Raw genomic sequence first — 22,560 nt, forward strand, 5'->3', positions numbered from 1 at the left:
GTAGGATCCTGAGTCAATTGAGCGTATTTTCGAGCGTAAAAAACTTTCTCGTTCCTCTAATTCTACTTGTCAATTTTCGTGCCGGGTATTATTTTTCTTTCGACGGTTGTACGTTATACATCTAGTATTATAATTCGTACAACACTCGGATCCAGCCCAGTTACCGGGCGAACAGAGGGAGGGGGGCTCGGTGCTTTTGTTTCGTCTCGAAGCTCACTTTTTAGCTCCGCTGCGGGACGCGCTGACAGGGGTGGTGGGGGGCATAAGTAACGCCCGCTTTGGGGGGGTGGGGCCCAGCCTCTGTAGGCGTCGCCAGAGCGGCCCGAACACGAGCGGAAACTTCCGAACGGTGGAAAGTGGGGAAGCTTACGAGCCGTGTTTTCGTTCGCCTTAGTTCCGCGCCGGATGCCACGATAGCCGCATCGACGAGTCGTGCGCGCGCGCGTTTCAAACTATATATATACGATATATCTCGATTCCGCTACGACCTGCGATATTATTCCACGTTAAAACGGCGGATTGAATCATATATATTATTTCATTCGATATCCCGCACGGGGAATACAGAGGGATTCAGTTTATAATATTAAAAATAAAAAAAAAAAAAAAAAGGAAACGTCGCAACGAAATGTAAAAGGATGATCGCAAAAATTCTCATGTTACGTAAAGGTTGAGATTTAAAGATAATTGATAACAATTGAAGAAATATTTCAAATAAAAAAAAAAAAAAAAAACACGGACTAGTAAATAAAATTATCACAGATCGTACATGTACATCATCGATCAATCGCAGTGCGACGTTTTGATTATTAAAATGTAACGATCATCACATTACCCACCCACATGTACGGCGTAAAAGATCATTACAAATCGCGGCCAAAGTGGTGGAACAATTTTACTGCCACGCGGTGCAACGCGTTGGACGTATAAAACAAGTTTAGGTGTGTGAAATAAAAAAAAACAAAAAAAAAAAAAAGAAAAAAAACAGAAAAACAAACCGTGCGTAAAAAAAAATCGTTTGCCGATAGATGACGCCTGCGATATAACGTACCCACGCATACGTACCATACGGGACTGTATAACAACAACAACAACAACAACAACAACAACAATAATAATAATAAAAATAACTTATCGGACCAGGTACAACAACGATAATAATACGCGAATACGTGCCCACGTCACGATAAACGTACATCATATAAAAATGTGGTCGTGCATCGTCGGCGGGGAGAAAAGTGTGTGTAATAATAATATGTTGTGCAGGTGTGAAGTGTTTTGGTGCTAACGACAGTGATAACATTTGTACAAACTTGTTATCTCCCCCCCGACCCACGCCCCTCCGCCCCCCCCCCGCCCCCTTCGACCGCCAATCTGTCTCTACTCCCCCTCCCCCATCGGCCGCCGAACTCTCTCCTCCCCCCCCCCGCCCCCCTAGCCGCGTTATCGCTGGATTGCTTCCTTCTTATTTCGAGATAAGGTAAGGAAGGGGTCGGATCAACCACTCATCCACTGTATTGTGCATCGCTCCGTATAGCCGTTTTATCTTCTTTTATAAACGCACACACGCTCGCGTATATTAGTTACAATATCGTTTATTATCGGGACGTATATGCCAATTTGTTTGTATATGAATACGTACGTGTGCAGCGTTATCTTTTTATTTACCCGATCAGATATATTATACATAATATAATAATGTTATATTATTATATGGTTATCGAGATTTACGTACGAGGGCGGCAGCGTCGCGATTAATCGTCTGTGTAGGTTTTAATTGTTTTAAACGTTACATAACGAGACTTGTTGTTCGGGGTGTAGTTTTACAGTGTATTAACTATTTCTAGGTCTGTATGAAATTCATTCGATATTCATTCGGTTTAATCCTCACCTCGGCGTAGATTATTTCGCTATAGTCCAAGAGGTGAAATAATTGATCGCGATTTATGTCGAATCAATTATTACACGCGTTGTAGGATTATATGTCGAAAAATTAAATAATCGATTCGCGCTTAGATCGTACGGTGTATAACGGACGATCGGGTGATAAAAAACTGTGCATACATGATAATATTGAGTTGTACCGCAGTCGGTTCGCACAGATCCGCGTGAAAGATCTTTTGGAATTATTATATCCGTTGTAAAATATTTATACATACGTATAATACCTACATTGAGGGATGATGTAATTTCAACTTTGCAAGGGTACATTTCTAAAGCTTGTAGATTTTATAATGAACTGCGTTACAGAGAATCGAATCTTACAATTAGTCTCTTCGCATTGTACGAGAGAGAAAGAGAGAGAGAGAGGAATCGGCAGGTATATATTAAGCAACCTAGGCTTCGTAAGTTTATATGCCGACGGAACGTCGCTGCAGCGTGCAAATTGACCGGCCAAACTGGATAAGGTACCTTTTATACCCACACCCGTATACCTTGATATCGTAATTATACACCACTTATGTATACTTTGCGGAAAATCGTCTGTAAGGATATAGTTGATGCTACGGTATTATGCGATACGTTATGTATATGTGTATAGAGGGAGAGAGATCGCGGTGGGTAATAATTGCAATTATTGAAAGTGCCTCCGAAGCGATTTACGAAATCAGTTTCAATTACCTGTTTCGCGATTATAATAATATATGTGTACAAGCTAATTTTCCTGCAACGAGTTCCGTTACGCGCAGTGTCACGGCGCACCTGATATATCAGATGAAAAAGTATGAATTCGATCGAAGGAAGGATCCTCTTATTGCAATTTAAAATCTATCCACCAATCGTGTCGTGTTCGGTATCGAATAGCGGAGATCGGGCGTTTGAGGATATGTATAAAAAAACAGGAATACAGATTATTGAATACAAGGCGATTCTTATCGCCGGTCGCGAAATGGAGCAAATAGAATCTACAACGTTACACGTTATTGCAATTAACAAACTTACGTACGTGTGTATATTACAGGCATAAAATTCACCGAACGACTTAATCGTGTAGCTATGGGAATGATACAAGAATGGTAGAAAACAATACACGATACACAATATCGGTATTACGATGTAATAATTAAAGTCAGGTTCTCCCACCTCGATACGCATATTGCATTGGATTTCACGACAACGCGCGATAATTATCGATCGTACCTAGACAATACTGTATACAGGCTGTATAACGTGTATAAGGTATAAATATACGTGATGGAGTAAACAGCGATTACAACAAACCTCCGTGAAACGTCTCAATCGAACAGGTGAAATAATTAGTTGCGATTTCGCGGATGCTGTAATACCCGATGTGTTACAAAATGATGAAAGAGACTGAACGCGATACGATAGATAAATAATTACCTATTCCGCATACGCTTGAATATGTATAATATCTCATCAAACGAGCTGACGAAGTGCAGCGGTTATAAATATGCATCTGCGACACATATAATTGTAATAATCGAACGAAACTACGTTACAATCATGTAACGAGATCTATAGGTTGGATAAGGTGATTTTTTTTTTTCACACGGAATCGTCGTAGAATCTCGAGACGGAATGTTGAATCATTAACAACCGGTTTTCACGCACATAGTAAAGATTTATGTAATAATATATTTCAATATCGGTATAATCTGTCTTCACACTCTTATTGCCGTTACAAATTTTTATCTATAATACAATGAAAATACATTTTGTTGAATTACTCACAGTCATTAATGTCTTATTATTAGAATCGCGGTGTTCGTGTTATTGAAAAACTTGAATTTCTTTTCTTTTTATTTTGTTTACTTCTTTCTAGTTTTCTTTTTATTTTTCTTCGTTTCACGGTGTTTGTCGTTTATTATACAGTTGGAACGAGTTTATTTCATTATATATATATATATATATATGTAATTCCAAGTACTTCTTATCCTGTTCATACACGTCGTTTATGCTACTTGTATTATTTATCATTAGCTCGTTAAACGGCGATGTGTGACTACCGGGAATTAGATATATATACAATACATATGTATATTTAAAATCCGGAATCGCATATCTACAAGATTCTGCACAGCCGTAAATACGATGTGTGCATAAACTATTAATATCTGTATAAATTATTGCACTTGGCAATGATCAATCGATGATTTAGAGTTTTCCTGGACAGTTTTATACCTACGGGATATTACGTGCACACCGACACACGCGCCTATGTATATATTCGTATAAATAGGCATTAACTAGTATAGTGCAGCTATAAATTATCAAGATCCAACATCGTTGCGTCAAGAGTTTAAATATCGCGTAGCAATGCCATCGCTCTTCGATGTTCTTGTTTTTTTTTTTTTTTAAATTTTTTTTTCATACCTCTCCTGCACATTTTATTATTCAATCTCGTTTCTTCCCCCCCCCCCCCCCCGCCCTTCCCTCACCGATATATCCTATACTACGCGTATTTACGGGGTTATTAACAGTCGAATGCGTGTGGTCGGCAACATTTCAAAATTTGTAATGTTTCACCGTGATCGCCGGTTTTTTTTTTTTTTTAATTTTTTTCTCCTCTCTTTTTTCGTCAATTTTTTTTCTCGCACATATTTTATCTATACTCAAGCTCCCGGATTCGCGATACGCGCACAGTAGGTTATTCTTTACACCCGGATTAAATTCTTTTATCAAATAACTGCAGTCTTATTGTACCAGCTGCAGATACGATAATGTAAAATATGAAATCAGCAATTTATTATGTATTTTGCCGTTGAGTTAATTTTTTTTTTTTTTTAACGTATCGACATACAACGATAAGCAAATGAAAAGTTTTCGTCTATTTCTCATTCGTACAATTAATGATCTTGTTACATTTAAATCTGGTATTATGATCTTGTATCAAAATTGCGGTTCTTCTGTATATATGTATAAATTTTCGTTACTTTCATGTATTTATTATTATTGTTATTATTGACGATTGATAATGAATCTTGCGTTGTATATCATACGTCGAATCTTAATTAATTTAATCGCAATACATATAATAACTTTCAGAGATATTTGTGCATTAATTAATTTCCATAGCTATTACGTACACGTCCGGTGATCAATCCTTTTTTTCTCCGTCTACCGGCGATTTTAGGTTATTCAACTTGCACCTACATTCCGGGCCGAGTTTACGTTATGCAAGCTTTCGTCGCATGTCTATAATAAATTACATATCAGGTTATTAAGTTACATTCATTTACGTGACGCGGAACAAAAATGAGGAGTAGAGATTTGGTGTATATATCGGACTGTTCCAAGACGAAACAAAAAAAAAAACAAATATCATTTCGTCGAATTTTCAAGCTGCTCGTCAAATACGTTATCAGAGAAGGACGCGAAATAATTGCTGTTTCGTTTAAATCGGTTTATATTTTGAGGTCGCTTGACTAAAAAGATGCCCATTTTTCAGAACGGTTCGCCTCGTTTTCGGACATTAAAATTTATCGCTTCGATGTATTGCTAAACGAATAAACACGTATGTATACATGTTTGCAAGTGCAGCAATTAAGCAATAGGCGGTAATGAGTATTCAGACTGTCGGTGTCTTTACCAATGTAATTGCGGTGTACGCCTAAACTAAAATCGCCGTCGGAACGAGGCGCCAAAGTTGTCTGGCCGCTCTTTCACGTGGGTATGGGTATAATTTAACGTGCCTACAACGTTTCTTCGTCCAATGCGCGATTTCACGGTGTCGCCTGCCGGAGAGGCGCCTCACGCCTGTTGCGATAATCGTACTTAGAAGTTATAAACTCGCCCGTGTAGGAGCTCTAAAGAACAATATCGGTAATACCTATTATCCTTGCTTATTTATATCCGACCGCTTAGTTAGTTACCTTGATTCTTCGTTTCGAGCGCCGCTCGTGATAGCCTCGAGGAAATTACCGACGGCCCTTCGGGGTGTCTGACAAGTTTGGATCCTGGCGCCTAACGGCGAATTCCGGCTACGATGTGTGGATGTATGGGAATGCCGAAAAGTTGATTGATCGTGCGTAAAGTTTACGAAAAAAGAATTGTCGAAGACGAGGGGGATGCAACTTTTTGCCAATCCCAAGAGCTTTTATACCACTCGACTATTTTATCAGAGACTCTGGATAGTAAAAATTGTTAACGTTGAAAACGAAACGTATTATCATCGTTGAAGTGAAATTTTATAAACTAATTTCGATAGGGAGTCGGATTTTTAATATACGTAATTCAGCGTTTTTTTTTTTTTGTTTTCGGGGTTGTTAGTTTGATTTAATACTAATTATTTCGTATCTAATGTAAATTATTATCGTTGGAAGGAAATTGATTGAAAGAAATTGTGAAAATTGAAGATAAACGTGTTTTACATGAATTATAAATTTTTGGTGTAGCTGATTACGAATCTGATATCGGATTTAAAAAATTCAAGATGACGGGTTCAACACGACCGAGGAAAATTTCAAATTCTATCGAATCCGGAGAAAAAACTCTCTTTCAGAATCTGAAATCAGATTTGGAAAATTCGCTACCGCGAATCCAATCAGCGATACCGAAAATCCCCGCACAGAGTTTTTTTTTTACAGTATTCGATCAAATTTGAAATCTTGGTCCGCTATCTTTAATTTTTGAAATCTGCTTTCAGATTCGTAATCAGCTATCCCAAAAATCATAGAATAATACCTTGTTATAAAAGTTGACTCGGCACAATAATTGGTCAATGAGCTCAAGATTATAAACTTTCACTATTTATTTTATCGCGTTGTTGTCCAGTGTTTCAAAATTATGTGTATATATATATATATATGTACACCTGTAAATTTTTGCGGTTTACCTGATACTGTTACGTTACAAAAAATGACAAAGTCTGTAACGTACGCGAGTAATTTGAAAATCGGGTCTAAATCGCAAACTGCAAAACATTCTCACTTATAATATTACACGACGATCGTGTCCGCGATTTCCGATCGGCTACGAAATGAATCGACCGATTACAATTGAAGATAATCACGATCAGTGTGAACAAGTGCCTAAAAAAAAAAAAATCAAAAGTTCATATAAATACCTGTAACGAGACCTTAGGGAAAAAATCATTGTTGCACAAATTAGGAATGTAACTTTCAACGAATTACGGTTGCAAGTTTCCCAGAATTTCAGACAATATCTTGTTCACTGAGAGAAATATTTAGTTCCTGTTACCGCTAACTCCTCAACTATTTTCATTTTTTTACCAGAATCGAGAAATATAGTTCAAAGTACAAAAGTTCTTACACTCTTCTGCCTTTTCCCCCATCAAATATAACACAGTGTACAAAAATCAGAATACGTAATTGCGAAACATGTTTCGAGCTGTCTATTTTCTTCCCGTAAAATAACAAGACATCCAAAGTTTCGAAGATTTGGAAAAACGAAGCGAGCGTTTCGACTTTGAAAAAAAAAAAGAATAGAAAAGAAAAATCGCAGCACATCGTACTTCATCATCGTCATTCTTCTTCTCTTCCTTCGACAACTGACGCGTATAATCGAACACCTTGGCGATCGGTCACCCACGGAAGGATACCTACACACACGCGCGCACTTACAAATTTAAAGACGAACACGCGTGCGATGGGTAACCACACACACACACGTAAATATACAGACGTATAAACGTTCCGCGGTTTGGGTAATCGATATCTTGAGATATGAGGTACTTGAAGGTAATTTTCCATCGCGATTGGGGATACGTACACATCGACGCATTGATCATTTTTACACGGTATAATAAACGGTTTATAGACGGATTAAATTTTCCAAAACAGATCTCACGGAATTGTGTTGTAATTTTTTGGAAACGTATCAAAGCATGCAAATCACGCGTACATGATTCGTCAGTTTAATCTGTATACTTATTAATAATAATTAGTATATGTAACTGGTGGGCAATGACGTATGTGATAAATCGGGCCGTATAAGTGCCCGCGCGATATATTTACTCGGTCCGGCGGAGTTAATTTTTATCGCTAGGCGTAAGAATATTTTTTTATTTTTATTTTTTTTCTTCTTATTCACCCGTGCAGCGGGAGATTATAATACCCACATCGAATCTTGTATCGATAAGATAATGATTTATAAAACGAAATACGTGATCAAATCTATATCGTGGATACATGTAATATATATATATATATATATATAAAATATACACACACACACACACGTATATCGAAGGTTTGATGGAGGTGGAGTCGTAGGTTCGAAACTTAGATAAGAGGGTGCGTATAACGTCGAGCAGATCGGCTTCTACGTCAGGCCATCATTGATAAGGAGAAAAAGCCAAATGCTCGTTTCAAATCACTGATTTAATTTAGTTTTAATTCTCTTCCGGTATAAACTCGTCGGTTGTATACAGTTATTATACATAATCTAACATCGCGTGCCGATTATTTCACGTGAGTATTGTACATACGACACAACGCTATAATATATTACACATATGCGTGTACATACATACATACATATATACATACATATATATATATATATATATATATATATATACACATGTGTATACCATGTATTTTCTCACATATGTTGTTACATACATCATCGTGTAATGTGCGTGATTTTGTACATGCACGTTCTGTCGCGATTCATCGATCCATCGATCCATCGATCATCCTCCTTCCCGTCGGAAGTTAAAAAGATTCGTGAAAATCTCAAAGTCGATTATTATTCCTCTACGCGATATTTAGGTCGGCGGACATTGTGAAAATATATTATCATGTTCAACTCGATGCAAATTTTTTTTTATACCACTTATGCCAATTATTGATACATATATATATATATATGTATGTACGATTGTTATTTATGTGCTGTTTATATGGTAAAGTTGAAATTGCGGAAATCGCTTCGATTTTTTTGGTGACCCGATTTTTCATTTTATAAACACACACTTTCTCTTTCCGTTTGAAATTTGGATATTTTTTATTCGAGTTTCTTTTCCTTTCTTTTTCTTTTTTTTTTGGTTCCAATACAGCCAACTTTGGAAAAGTTTTAACCGCTAGTCAGTGATAAGTGTGCGTGTGCGTGTGTGTGTGTATATAAAATATGTAATAAAAGTGCAACGTGACGCAGTTACGTTGCAATAGAATTAATGTAATATTTTAAGAGCGTAAAATCCGTTCCGACAATTACCAACGTTTTTGATTTTACAATTCGTGTTATATCCGAGAGACGCAAAATTTTATCCGTCAAACACGATGAGACACTAGACGTTTTCTGTGACGTTTTATGATGTACAAAAAATTGACAAGAGAAAAAAAAAAAAAAGAAAAGTTTCGATCCTTTTTTTTTTTTTTTGTTTTATTTTTTTATTTTCGCTCCGTTCCGTTTGCATTTACACGAAACAACGTGGTGTTTACGAATATCGGCTAATTGTAATCGAAAGCAGTGCTGCGGATAGATTCGTATCTTCCATGTCGGCGTAATTAGGCAAACCTAGGCACAGGTATATTACATATCTATTTTGATCATTAGCGGTCTAGACCTAAGATTGTCATTCTGATTTCGCTAATTAGTTTTCTACCTAGGTACATACCTAATACACCTTTTGCGGACTCGAGCCGTCGCCTCTGGTTCGCGATAATATCGTGGAAATAATAAATTTTGTCCCGCATCTTCCTAAACTTCGATATTTTGTAGTCGGTTGGAATACATCGGTCAAATATCCGCTTGAAAACGAACGGGGTTTTGCCAATTTTTTTTTTTTTTTCTAACATTATTTTTCAATTCAAATTTACGCATTGGGGAAAGAGTTGCAAAAAAAAAAAAAAAAAGAAATAAAAAAAAAAGATAATTCCGAGCAAAGACAGGGAGCGTATACGATTTGTTGGTAATTTTGCGAACAATAAAATTTGAGAGGCAAGAAAACAAAAGAAAAAAAAAAAAAGAAAAAAGAAAAAAACAAAGGCAATATTTTTTGCTTATCAAATTAATTAACTGCTGCTGGTTGTGTTTCGTGTTTCATAATCTTATCGCCGCTGAGCTGGTATATACACCGTTTCGTATATCTTATCTTTTATTGTTTTCAAGTATTTTATTTGCCCTAAACCGTGGCCCCGACGAGAGAGAGAGAGAGAGAGTCAAAACGAATTTTTGCAAGTCTCGATTACTCGGTGAACAATATTTAGTTAATTCTAGGCGGAAGATTAGTCGTCGCGTTTTATAGCAGCAAAACTGTGCTCCTATTTTATTTATTTTTTTTAAACTACACGTGTACATGTAACACAAATTTTGAGTGTTATAATAACGTGGTGAAATTTGACATTGTTAATTTTTTATTTATTTTTTTTTATTTTCCCTTCAAATCATCCTTTTTTTGTGTTTTTCTATTTTTCTATTCATGGTATGTATACATGTGTAAGTATATACACATAAATATACTAAATCGAAGAAGATTTATAAGAATGAAGTGAAAAGAATTAATTTCTATGTACAACTTGTTTCAACGAAAAGAATAAACATCTAATATCGGATGATAGATTTAGAAAAAAAATTGTAGCTTATCGTGTATTTGACAGATATTCTATCAATTTTAGATATTATAGTTTACACGTTTTTCAAATCAAATATTCAAGCTACATGAAAATCGTTTAATTTTTATCTATCTCGTATAGGTATTATTAAATGCATATATATATATATTATATCTAGGCATGCATCTACGTTCAATATCGATTTAAGATTCGAAGCTTTGTCTTACTTATTCTCTTTATCATCGTTACCGCGATGACCTTGCAAGCTGTATTATATATGCGTCCAAGTACGAAATTATATCGTCGATAAAGATACAATTTCAATCAGCCTTGTTGCTCCACCCGATTTCCACTCTTTTAAAACACTCTGATTTACCGTGAAAATATTTACTCGATTACAGGTATAATCACATAAATTCCGCAATTTCAGCTTATATTTATACAGAAATAAAAAAAAAACACGCACGAGTTTTTCTCTAACATAAGGTTAGCTTTTTTGGCTACGATAATAAAAATTAGCTGGAATCAAAAATGTTTCTATAATCGTAAGGCAGATGTAACATAGTTTTATAAATTTGAAGAAAATAAGTATACACGGACAGAAAAAAAATTAAGCTTAGCCGAGTGAACAGAGAAAAAAACGAAACAAAATTGAAGAAAAAACAAAAAAAAAAAAAAACTACTTTCAATAAATAAACAAACAAGAGAAAATGTATCTATAAATCGATGTACGCAAGGATTAGTTTTCTCATTCTAAATATCGATTATAATATGCGTGCGTCTTTTTTTTTCTTTTTTTTTTTTTTTTTACCTACATTACATACACAGTGCAGGTGATGATGATGATGATGATTTAGATGATTTAGATCTTGGGCGAGCAGAGTGATACGGACAATCATCGATCACTATAGAAGCTTATTTTCTTAGAGGAACCGATACTGGATCGGTAAATCTCGGTGCGGGCTAATATAGCTCTAGGTTGGCTTTGGTGCATGGCATGTGGGTTTATATCATGCGTATACACAGGTATGCACCCTGGGTTTCTTTCTTTCTTTCGTTTTTCTTTGTTTTCTTGTTTTTTTTTTTTTTTTTTTTTTTTTTTCTTTTTTTTCTTATTTTTATTTACTCGGTAGCTACACAATCAATTAGGCCTCCAGCTTTCCCGTCGATACGATTGTGTGTTGGTTTTTACATCGTGAAACGTCGAACGGTTCTCGATAAAGAAGTCTCGCCTCCTTGTAACATTTCCGATTAATGGAACCGCATTCGTAATACGGTTATTCGATACATATATTATATACATATGTACGTATATACTTCGTTTGTAATTTAGCATTGGTAAATATTACAAGTAGAGAGAGAGAAAGAGAGAGAGAGAGAGATAGATTGATACGTATTAATAATATCAGCCCTACGTGAATTATAGCGATAATAATCGTTGTTCGTATTATTATACGAAGCGATGAATTTTATCGCCCGTATTTGTTTTTTTTTTTTTTTTTTTTTTTTAATTTTTTTTTTTTACAAACGCCTTTTCCATTTCATTGTTCACTGCACAGCTTGCGGACAATTTTCGCAAAAGACGCGAGACGTCGACCCTCGATTTTATTTTACTTTATTTATTCTTTCATCTATTCTCGCTTTATTTACTCATTTAAATAGAATCAGAGCGATGCAAGATAAACAACTGATTATATTATTGAACGAAAATTGTCATTTTTTCCTTGTTGTTGTTGTTATTATTGTCATTAAATCACAGTTTATACGCTATACATGTATGCATAAACTATCTATGAACAAAAAATTCGTCGAAAGAAACCAAATAACGCTGCATGCTCATTTTTGTTTCAGATATAAAAAAAAGTAAGGAAACTCGGGAGAGAAAATACGGATCGGATTAGATTCGCGTTTAACAAATACAGTCGGGTTCTATTTTTCGTTTCCTTTGTTTTCTTCACCACACTCCGTCAGTGTGATATCCATATAATATCTTTCGTCTCGGTATACGGTAGAAAAAAAAAAAAAAAAAAAAAAAATATTCTCTTCCCCGCATCTCCGTACTCCAGCCAAAGAATACAGAAAGAAAGTAAATAAAAAATAAAAAAAAAAAAAAACAACAACAATCTTTCTCTCATCTTCTATCAAACTTCTGTATACGGACAAACGCACACACACACATATATATATAAATATATACATACACACGTATATCTCTCTCTAATTTCACTTCAACTCGATCGGCGCAGTCGCGATCCAATATTCGCCGAGCTACTTGGAATACCGTCGTCCTGAGCAGCTCCAGTTCTCGATTCACCCCGAAAGTCGAGGGATAAAAGCTACGAAAATTCTGGACATAATGGACATGAGCAGCGAGTCGAGCTCTACCCGATGGTACGAGCCGCCCAGGGGATCCCTCGAACCTCCGACCGGTTCCGGGTCGTTGGCTGCGGGTGGGGCCGGCGTCGCGACGCCCGACTACAGGGGATACTACCCCCATGCTGCACCGACGCCTCACCACTCGGCCGCCGCGCACGCCGCCGCCGCCCACTACGCCCACAGTGAGTACCCCGAGCGGAGTTGGCCATTTTTATTTATTTTTTTTTCAAACATTTTTCACCGAGAGAAATTTTTTGTTCATACTAGAACAGTTTTTTTTTAACGATACCTGTTTTACGCAATTTATATACTTACTGTAACAAACGAAATTTTTCTCGGTGTATATTTATGTGTTTTTTTTTTTTTTTTTTTTTTTCTATAAATTTTAGCGTGAGCAAAAATTTTTAATTTCTTACTCTGCAACCTCATTTTGTAAATTGACAACTCTTTTGTACAACGGTAAACGTGTAGTGGATTCTTAACCGTTTTTAACAGTCTAGATCACGACGTTTCGAGGTCTAGATCGTCTTCCGACAGACTACTGTATGATCAATTTTTTGACAGGCGATATTCTTTGGAGAACGAATGAACGGATTTGGATTATTATTTTGGTCGCAATTGACGAATATTTTTTATTTTTTTTTTTTTATTCAAACTTTGTCTCCAGAGTGATCGACGGAACGCGATGATTTTAGTCTGAATCGACGCAGCTTTTCTAAGCTTGGAAACAAATCAATTTTGGATTTTATCTGTCAAGCGGTTTTTGACTTTTATTCGAATAAGAAAATAGTGAAAAATCAAGAAATTTCTGTATTTGCTCATGTTTTTTTACGAGCTAGAAACGCATCTTAGTTCTTAGGCTGAGTATATCAAAGTCACCAAAATTGACCCACAGTTATACATATATACGAATAACAAATGTGCACGGTTAGAAAAAAAATGTCCCGGCAGGTCCACTAAAATTTTTTGTGTTGGTTTAACCATTTTTCAATGTATTACTATGTGAAAAACAAAAAAAAAAAAAAAACGTACACTACAAATTAGATGTTGATATGAAAATTTACATGTTAAAATGAAAAAAAATGTGTTTCATATTCACTAACAGAAATGTAATAAATAACACAAACATAAAGCGGACCTGCTGGAACATATATATATTAAAATTTTTCCAACTGCGTTTTTTCTAAAAAGTGTAAGCCTAACGAACATTAAGGTGTATACCAACATAATATGTATATATACAGAGAAAAAAAATTGTATCACGAACTATGCACGTCTTGATATCTGTAATATAACATCAAAGAGCAAACTGTAATAAGAAGGATGTAAGAGTTGATCGAAAGATATCATAACGAGAAGAATAAGAATGTATCAAGAATCACAAGAGAAAGAAGCTACGTGGAAAGAGACAGAGATATAGAGAGAGAGAGAGAGAGAGCGAGAAGGGGGGGGGGGCGAAGGAATAAAAAAGGGCTTGAAGAGATAAAACAAGTCAACGGACGGTCAAAAAGCTGCGGTATATAAGGAGAACGAAACTTGATCCGGCCGGGCAGATCTTGGGGTCCCAGGAACGCGATATCCCTGATTCGTGCCGACGTGCGTGGATCATACTGCGGCCCTCTGTTGGCCCGAGATGCGTATTGGGGGGGAAATAACATTCCTCTAATCGCACCACCGCATCATTTCTTCCCCTGACTTACACTCGCGTTGGTTCAGTATAAATATTACAAACCGATATGTATATTTGGATAAGCGTATAACTTGTAAGATAGATCCGGACTCGTGTAATCTACCGGCGAAAAAATTGTGTTACGGTTCCTCGTTCCAACAGCCGTGCGACTGCGTGACGATATTTTTAACTTGAGATTCGAAATTCATTATCGAAAACGCGGTGTGGACTTGACGAATTCATTTACAAATCTGATAATGTTTTATACATGCGAAACTGTGGAGAATAGAGAATTTCATTCATGTTGTTTCCGACCTTCCTTCCTTCGGTTGGATCAGAAACAGTGTGGCAGTGATTCTAGAATCTTTAATGTTATACAGACTTTTCTCACTTGCATGAGTTTTATGACGAGGAGGATGTTCGGAGCTTTGGTGTAATACTTACAGATTCTATGGGAATATATGTATATGGACGTAGATTTTTATACCCACTGTAGTCGCTTAGAGGTCGTTAATTCTTGAGGAACGTGTGACGCAGGATGGATTCTACGAGTTGTAGACCTGTCTGGATAACTTTTATCATAATGACCCTGTCGATACGTACTCAATATGCGGTTCATGACCGGCAACATTATATGCACGTAAAATATACATCCATTTAGGTATGAGGTATATTTGTAACTACTTATGTACTTGACCACATGATCGGTGACTTTCGACAAATACCGTAATAACCGTCTTGGATCGATGATTAGAAATCTCTGTTAGACTCTCCGTCGTCCCGAGCGTTATCGATATAGATTACTCTATGATAAAGACAACCTATTATACCTTTACCGATAGTTAGAAACTTGACGTGTATATACATACAAGGTACGAGCATACACATAGCGATAGAACTAAAAGTTAGAACTGAAAGTTAAACTCTAATGAATTTTCTTACTCGAGATATTATTACCGTCGTCATGTTTTTGGAATTTTAAATTCTCCACCCTCGAATCAAACTCACTGATGATAATCTATCCCGCTGTTTCTAACGTAATATTATACCACTTTTATCCAACTAACTTTATCTGGTTTCGTAGTAGGCATGTAATATAACGTAACATACAAAGTGTTTCTACAGCAATTCATTTTCGGAACTAACCAACCAAAGTGTCTACCAATGCGCGTGGATCCATTAATCCAACGAAACATCCATTCCAAGGATCACGACACAGACCCACGATAACAATGCCGCTTGCAGAAAAGCTTTGGGCTCTCCGTTGGTCTTCGATCGTGCCATGAGTTTGGCTTTCGCCTCGACCGAGGTGTCCGGAGAAGAAGCTGGTAGCTCTTTCAACGACCGGAACCCGGTTAGATCGGTTCTAGTCAAGCCAATGCCTATGGGTGGCATCCACGAGCCGATGGCAACACCTACCGAGATCCACCAGCTTGGGATACGTAGGCATCACGAGGAGGTTAGGTAGGAGCGAAGTGAACTGTATTACGTACCTTCCAGCCTACCTACCTACCTACCTACCTGGCTGCCGCGTGTCGCGTCTCTCGTCTCTCGGATCTCTCACGCACACAGGTATCAAACACCCGGAGGGATCCAGAAGAGACGCCATCTTGCGCGGAAACGCGGGCCAACGGAAGGCGGAGCCAAGTAAATGTTGCGACTGCTGCCGTCCCGGCATGCCTCGCTCTGCTGAACCCGTCCTGAGGCTCTACCTATCTGTCGCACGTCTTCTATGCCTCGGATCCGCGCTTCGCTTCGAACGATTTTCGTATCACGGGTTTCCAGGGATTGTCCGAGGTTCCTAATCGAGGCAACTTTTACAACTTCTTTCTCTGACTCTTATCCCTGGAATACAAAAATGACCAGATTTTTGAGCTGCGATTGCGATGTTCGATGAAAATGTTTGGAGAAAATCCGTGGAAACGCTCTAAAAGAGTAGGAAAATAAAGATTCCCCTGGGCTTGAAGGTGAAATCGTGATTCTACATTTAATAACGTGCTGTCGAACTTTGTTGGTCGGGATTTGTCCGGGCTTCCACAACAAGGTTTCCTCCCTACCGGTTCCTGACTAGGGCCTGATCGGGTGTTGGTCGGATTTCCCCAAACACTCGTTACAAGACTATTGAAGCGTTCGGAATGCAGGGTTTTCTAATACAACTATTACGGTATTTCAAGAAGGTGGGGAAATTGTCAGCTCTCGTTGCACGCTTATTCGTTTTTTTTTTTCTTCTTTTTTTCCATCGTGCCAGAAGTTGCCGCGTATACCAGACACGGGTTCAAGGCAGTTCACTCGGCCGAGACGAAGTGTATATAAAGTAAATGTAAACGTTGTCTATATAGGGCTATCTGAACACCTCGAACTGGTCGACGGACAGGCGCCAAACTGGGTAAATCATCGCGGAAGGAAAGGAGAGAAAAAGAAGGAAAAGAAACGAAAGCTGCAACTCGTAAATTGCCTTTTTTATTGTCGTCATAAATTACAGGTTAGACATTGTAATTCAACAGGATTCTTTATCGGGTGTCGTACGATAGTTGATTCCAATCTATTCATTCCTCTTCGCTGTATACTTTGAATTACACTTTGATTCTCTTCGCGGAAAAACGACGCTTACACACTGTTACTTATTTATTTATTCATTTACTCTTCTCTCTGCGTGAAGTTGATGCGTGCGTCGGGCATCACGCATAGATTCTCCATTCGGTTTAATTCAATTCAGACAACGTCAAAATTCGGTATTAAAATCGATTTCACACAGCTATTGTCGCGTTGCGTATATATCGCCACAAGAATCTCTCGCACGTGCTGCAATGATTGATGCAACGGATAAGAGACACAGGTATTAGTTGGAAGCGAATTTCTACACGAGAGAAGTATTTTATATATACCTACACGCGTATCGTCTATTATTCGGGATGAAACGAGCCACACAGTCTATTCAGTACGAGGTGCGAGAGCAATTATTTAAAGTAGCTCCTGGTCCTTTGATCTCTGCACTCCTGGTCAATACGCTTTCCGTGCGATCGCAAAGTGCGAGTAACCGATTATCGAAGACCCGTTGCAACGTTGATGCAGCAACAGTAACCGAAACACGGTCGAACGCGCATTTCTATTGACACAAACCGTGCAAAACCATCTGCTACAGAAGGGGGGGGGGGGGGGGGGGGGGGGGAAGGATTGCCGGTACCTCTAGAAATCACCATGTTATAGCTTTATTATACGATCTCGTTAAACTGAAAGGAAAAATCCCATGCATTCCCGGTGATCAGTAGCACCGCGATACAATTTGTAAATTCGATTTGTAAGATTTGTCAAAATAGTTGCGAAATTGATGGTAATCTCGTAAAGAAGCCTCAACGCCGCCATTTTGCCGCGTGATTTTCATGCGTTTCCAGGTACGATCCGTCGGTAAAGATAAGCCACGTGGCAAAAATATAGTACAGATAACGATAGCCGGGAGTTGGCCTATACATATGTATGTAACAACATATGTCTGCAAACAAAAACGTTGGGAATATTTTACTTATACATATATACTGTGTATACATGCTAGAAAAGAGATGAAAAAGTAAAACATCAGTTTGTGCAAGTCGTTGGAATCAAATATAAGTAATTTCGAATACCGTTCGTTGAACGATGTATAAAAAAGTATAACGATTATCAGACATTTTTCTGCGAAACGCGTACGGTGTATATTGTAACTTGATGTACAATGTAACCCATAGATTAACTCTGTTTACCATTCGAGCGAGACAAAACGACGAAAAAGTTTTGAAAATAATGGTCTGAAATGGCGGGTGAAGGGGGAACAACCGCTGCAGAGGCGTGTAAAACTGGACTGGTTTTCAAAAGAAATATTATTCACATTAAACGGTGCGGTGACCGGAGATAACGGATATGATGAATCGGGGTTGGTGCCTTATTTAGCAAATCCATGCGAAATTTCATGGTGGAATACGGCGCGAATGCGCATAATATGCGTATAACGCCCAAACTGTCCTCTCCGTAGACACGTGTGTGTATTATAGAAGGGTGCGGTTTGAGCCTAAATTAATGTCCGTAATTCAGCGCCGTTGGTAAAACAGTCTTGTTATCAGCGTATGTCCTGAAGGTGGCCGCGTGCTGTACCAGCACAGACTGCTGTCGAGGAAGGAGGCAAGAAACGCAGTCGATATATCGATACGATGCTCAGCCAACTTCACCGCATCCCAGCTAATACGAGCCGTGTGGATAACCTAATAATAATATGTTGCATTAACTACACGCTAACGATTATTATATTCCATAGGTTGGGTTAATCCGACACAGCGATCTGCGCAGCGTCTGAAACTCGCTTGTATGCAGGGTGTCCGAAGATATATTTTAGCCGAGCTTGGTGCGAATCTGCAGAGTCAATATTTGTCTCGGCATGAAAGTTAAGAGCTTTTGGAAACTCCGCGGGGTGTTCCATGTACGCGGGGAGCACTGAAATTAAATCGCCAACGTTCGCATTGAAATTTAATGCGATTTTAACGACGCCATTGAAGGTGATCCTCTACTCCGCATCGAGTTCGCAATCAAACTAAGATTAACGGAAAAACTGTTCCACCCTTCCAAACGATCCCGGTTTCTGGTTCACTTCTATCTCCTTCTTTCTCTTTAGCAACGTTCTGCTCGTTCGAATCCAGTTTTCACCTACCGCTATTTAAAACTATTGCACCAGTTGTTTTGAGCTGACGAAATGATTTTGTCTCTTTGAAACCTTTGGTGTATGTACGGTGTTTTCTTTTCTTTTTTTTTTTTGCAGAGATTGGAACGAAGATTAGAAATGACGATTTTCTCATCACATCGTTAAAATCCTGCAGGATGTTAGTGTGGGATCCCAATACGCCAGCATTGAATTGAAACGTAATAAGCCTCTGTGCAATTACTCTGTGTAGTTTACATATTTTTACGATTATCGGTACAACACATGCAGATCAGAGTCGAAATTTAACGCCTTCGTTAAGCTCTACGTAGGGTTTAAAGATGGTAAAGTAGGTTCTGTTTCAATGCAATATCAAACCCTACTTTGACGCTAAAAATGTCCGAAATTTTCCGATTAACCAAGCTTAGGCTGAAAGTAGGGTCTGTTTAGAACCTCCGTTAAACCTTGAGAGGTAAGGTTAAACCTGCTTGCCCGAAACCCTCCTTTAACGCTCGAAATCCTAACCCGATGATAAAGGTCCATGGATTCTGAGTGATTACCATTGAAATACAAAAAATACGATTAAAACGTACGAAATCAAATTAAAATCCCAACAAATAGGAATTGGCTTACACTGTATGAGTTCAATCGTATTTCCTCTATATTGAACCACTTGAAAGGGTTTTCGTATTCGTAATAACGTCGAATAAATACAGTTGAAATGCGATACTTCATTTTCGGATGATATTGAAAAATAGGGTCTGGTATTTTAATTTTTAGGAGTTGAAGGTTCAACTTAGAATTTCTAGGGTCAGTTTCCTTCAAAGTAGGCTTATATAAACCTTGGTGGGGTAAAATGTAGGCGCTAAATTTCGACTCGGTTAGTCAAAGACGTCGAGACACGGTTTCCGTTGCGTCGCAGCTACGAGAAACTTTGAAGAGGCATATATTCCACGATGATAATAATACGGAAAAAGTAAGGAATGACGAGGGGAAAAATAGACGATACCGTTATTAGTTCACCGTATACCTGCAGCAATACGTATACGCCGATAATAATCAGCTGTAGGTTATATTATCGTCGTCACTACACGGTGTTGTAGCTAACTTTTCGGAGAGCCTTGGGCCCGGCTCTTGACTCGCGGTAGTTACGGTAACAGACCATTAGAGCTGGACGTAGGTACCAGCGTACATATTATTACATATTCCACGGGATGTGGGGACAGTTATGGCGTAGGTTATACAGTACGATGATTTGTGGCAGTGTATTATAGTTGTGATGGTACGCGACTGGCGACGTATTTGATTCTCGAAGAAGAAGAAGAAGAGGAAGAGACGGAAGACCACAGTCTGCAGGAAGTCACTTCGAATTCTTCTCACGTACTTTTTAACTGCCTATAAGTACGCTGTTATCGATGAAATTCTCGGCAGAAAACTCGTAATCTGAATCTCGACTCGCCGAGCATCGTTGCACGATTAAATGACAACTTAAATAAAGATCGCTATCCATCGTATTCCCGTCGGTTTATTGCGGAAGATGTACTCGGATGTACACTCGATGAGTTATACACTCCAACTTCCAACTCTGATGTAGGTACCGACGTCCGGCACGCTTTCTCATGGGTACCTGCTCACGTGCTCTTTGAACCTGAAAAAGATCCCCCCGAAATTTCCCGTCATGGGGTTCTGAAATGTCCAGGATTTGGTAGGGAGTTGAAATGGCGTCCTATGTCAACGCGTCCCTATTAATTCCCGATCGGGGCCAAGACGGGTATTAAACGGACTTCCGCAAAAATAGATTTAGAATATCGTCGGTGAGATTTTCAGACTTGGGTGAACTAAAGCGATAAAAGCAACGGTCGTTCGGCGCACAAGTGAGACCAAAGTCTCTCATTAGGTGCGTGAAATAGCTCGTGCGTGCCGAGTTCAACTAACCGAATGTAGCGTACGATGTATATCGCACTGTGGCGTTAAGAAGGTGGAAAATTGTTGTAAAGTTTCAATCCGTAACAAAAATATGGACTCGGAAAAAATGTAAATTGATGTCCTAATTCTTGAAACGTATTTTCGTATCTGAAAAGACCGAAAATCGAATTGAGGTTAGATGGAAGCATCGGTGGATAAACGTAATACATGAATGTTGTTCCACATTACAGTATTTGACGTTTCGTAAAAGTTTGATTTCCTTCCTTAAAATTTCGGAATTATAATTCCACCCCATCGAATCCATGTCCACACGGTGACATCCTCGCTGATGATCGTGTATTCCAGGTATAATAGATTTTGTTTGATTGCAGGCAGAATGTCGAGCGGCGGAGTGACGAACGGAGGTGGTAGCCAAGTGTGCAGACCGCACTTCCACAGTTCGGTACTTCACCCTTGGTTGTCGGGTTCGAGTGCGGACAGTAAACCATGGGGTTTTCCATCTACGACGGCGTCGACCGGAGCGACGTCGGGTTCGGGCGAAGACAAGCCCCAGAGTCCGTTGGGCTCGTCGCTACCGCCGACGTCCAGCAGCCTGACGAGTCACGGCGGAGCGGCTTCCGGTCACCACCTCTTCTCGTTCCCGCCAACGCCGCCGAAGGACGCGACGCCGGACAGCATAACGACGAGTACGACCTCGAGCTCCAACAACAACAACAACAACAACACCAGCAACAACAACAACAACAACAACTCGAGCTCCCTCGGACTCGGGGGCGGAAGCAGCGAGTACCAGGCGGCTGTTGCCCACGCCGCCGTTATGGGGGCGTTCATACACCACCAGGACGCCCTCGGCTCGACTTCCGGAAGTTCCTGCGACGTGAAGCCATCGGTGATGCTGGGTCACCACCACGGCGCCTCCTCGCCACCCCACCAGCACAACGGATCGGGGAACTCCGGGCAGGTCCAGAAGCAGCGGGAAGGTAATAACCAATCTGCATCCGGGTCTGTCAATCAGGCTAACCAGCAGCAGACTGGTGCGGCCGGTGGTGTCAACCACCAGCAGCAGCAGCAACAGCAGCAGCAGCAACAGGATTACCAAAACCAGGGCGCTACCTCACCCCGGGACTCCTATTCCACATCCCATCATCCATCCGCACCGTCCCAGTACGATCCATCCGCTGCTTACAACATGTATCAACACCTTCAGTACTCCGGTCATCACTCCCACAATCCCCACAACGGGCCGACTATATTCTCGGGGAGTCATCATCCCACTACCGGCGTACCCGGAATTAGTCCCGATGCTAAACTTCTCGGTTCGCACGGGAACACGCCTAATTCACCCGGGTCGCAACAGCAACAGCAGCAAAAGCCAAGGAACAAATCCAGAACGTCCGCCGGTAAGCGGGACTCTATCAGAGATTTTTTATTTTTTACTTCTT

At 39.1% G+C, this 22,560-nt stretch overlaps 1 protein-coding gene across 5 annotated transcripts in view; it reads left to right on the plus strand.

The window, feature by feature from the left end:
- The first annotated feature begins 400 nt into the window (after window positions 1-400).
- The window catches only part of LOC107221561 (GATA-binding factor C), a 61,751-nt gene continuing 39,591 nt past the window's right edge, over window positions 401-22,560 (plus strand). For 2 of the 5 annotated variants that reach the window (XM_046736896.1, XM_046736897.1), the window contains exons 1-3: window positions 401-1,480; window positions 12,336-13,042; window positions 21,490-22,098. In XM_046736896.1, coding sequence (XP_046592852.1) covers window positions 12,841-13,042; window positions 21,490-22,098 — 811 coding nt within the window. In that variant the 5' untranslated portion in view covers window positions 401-1,480; window positions 12,336-12,840. Of the gene's footprint in view, window positions 1,481-8,270; window positions 8,397-12,335; window positions 13,043-21,489; window positions 22,519-22,560 lie in introns of those variants that run through there. The other 3 variants (XM_046736893.1, XM_046736895.1, XM_046736894.1) reach the window with 2 other exon arrangements.

Source organism: Neodiprion lecontei, chromosome 4, assembly GCF_021901455.1.
Source record: "Neodiprion lecontei isolate iyNeoLeco1 chromosome 4, iyNeoLeco1.1, whole genome shotgun sequence".
Lineage (NCBI taxonomy): Eukaryota > Metazoa > Arthropoda > Insecta > Hymenoptera > Diprionidae > Neodiprion > Neodiprion lecontei.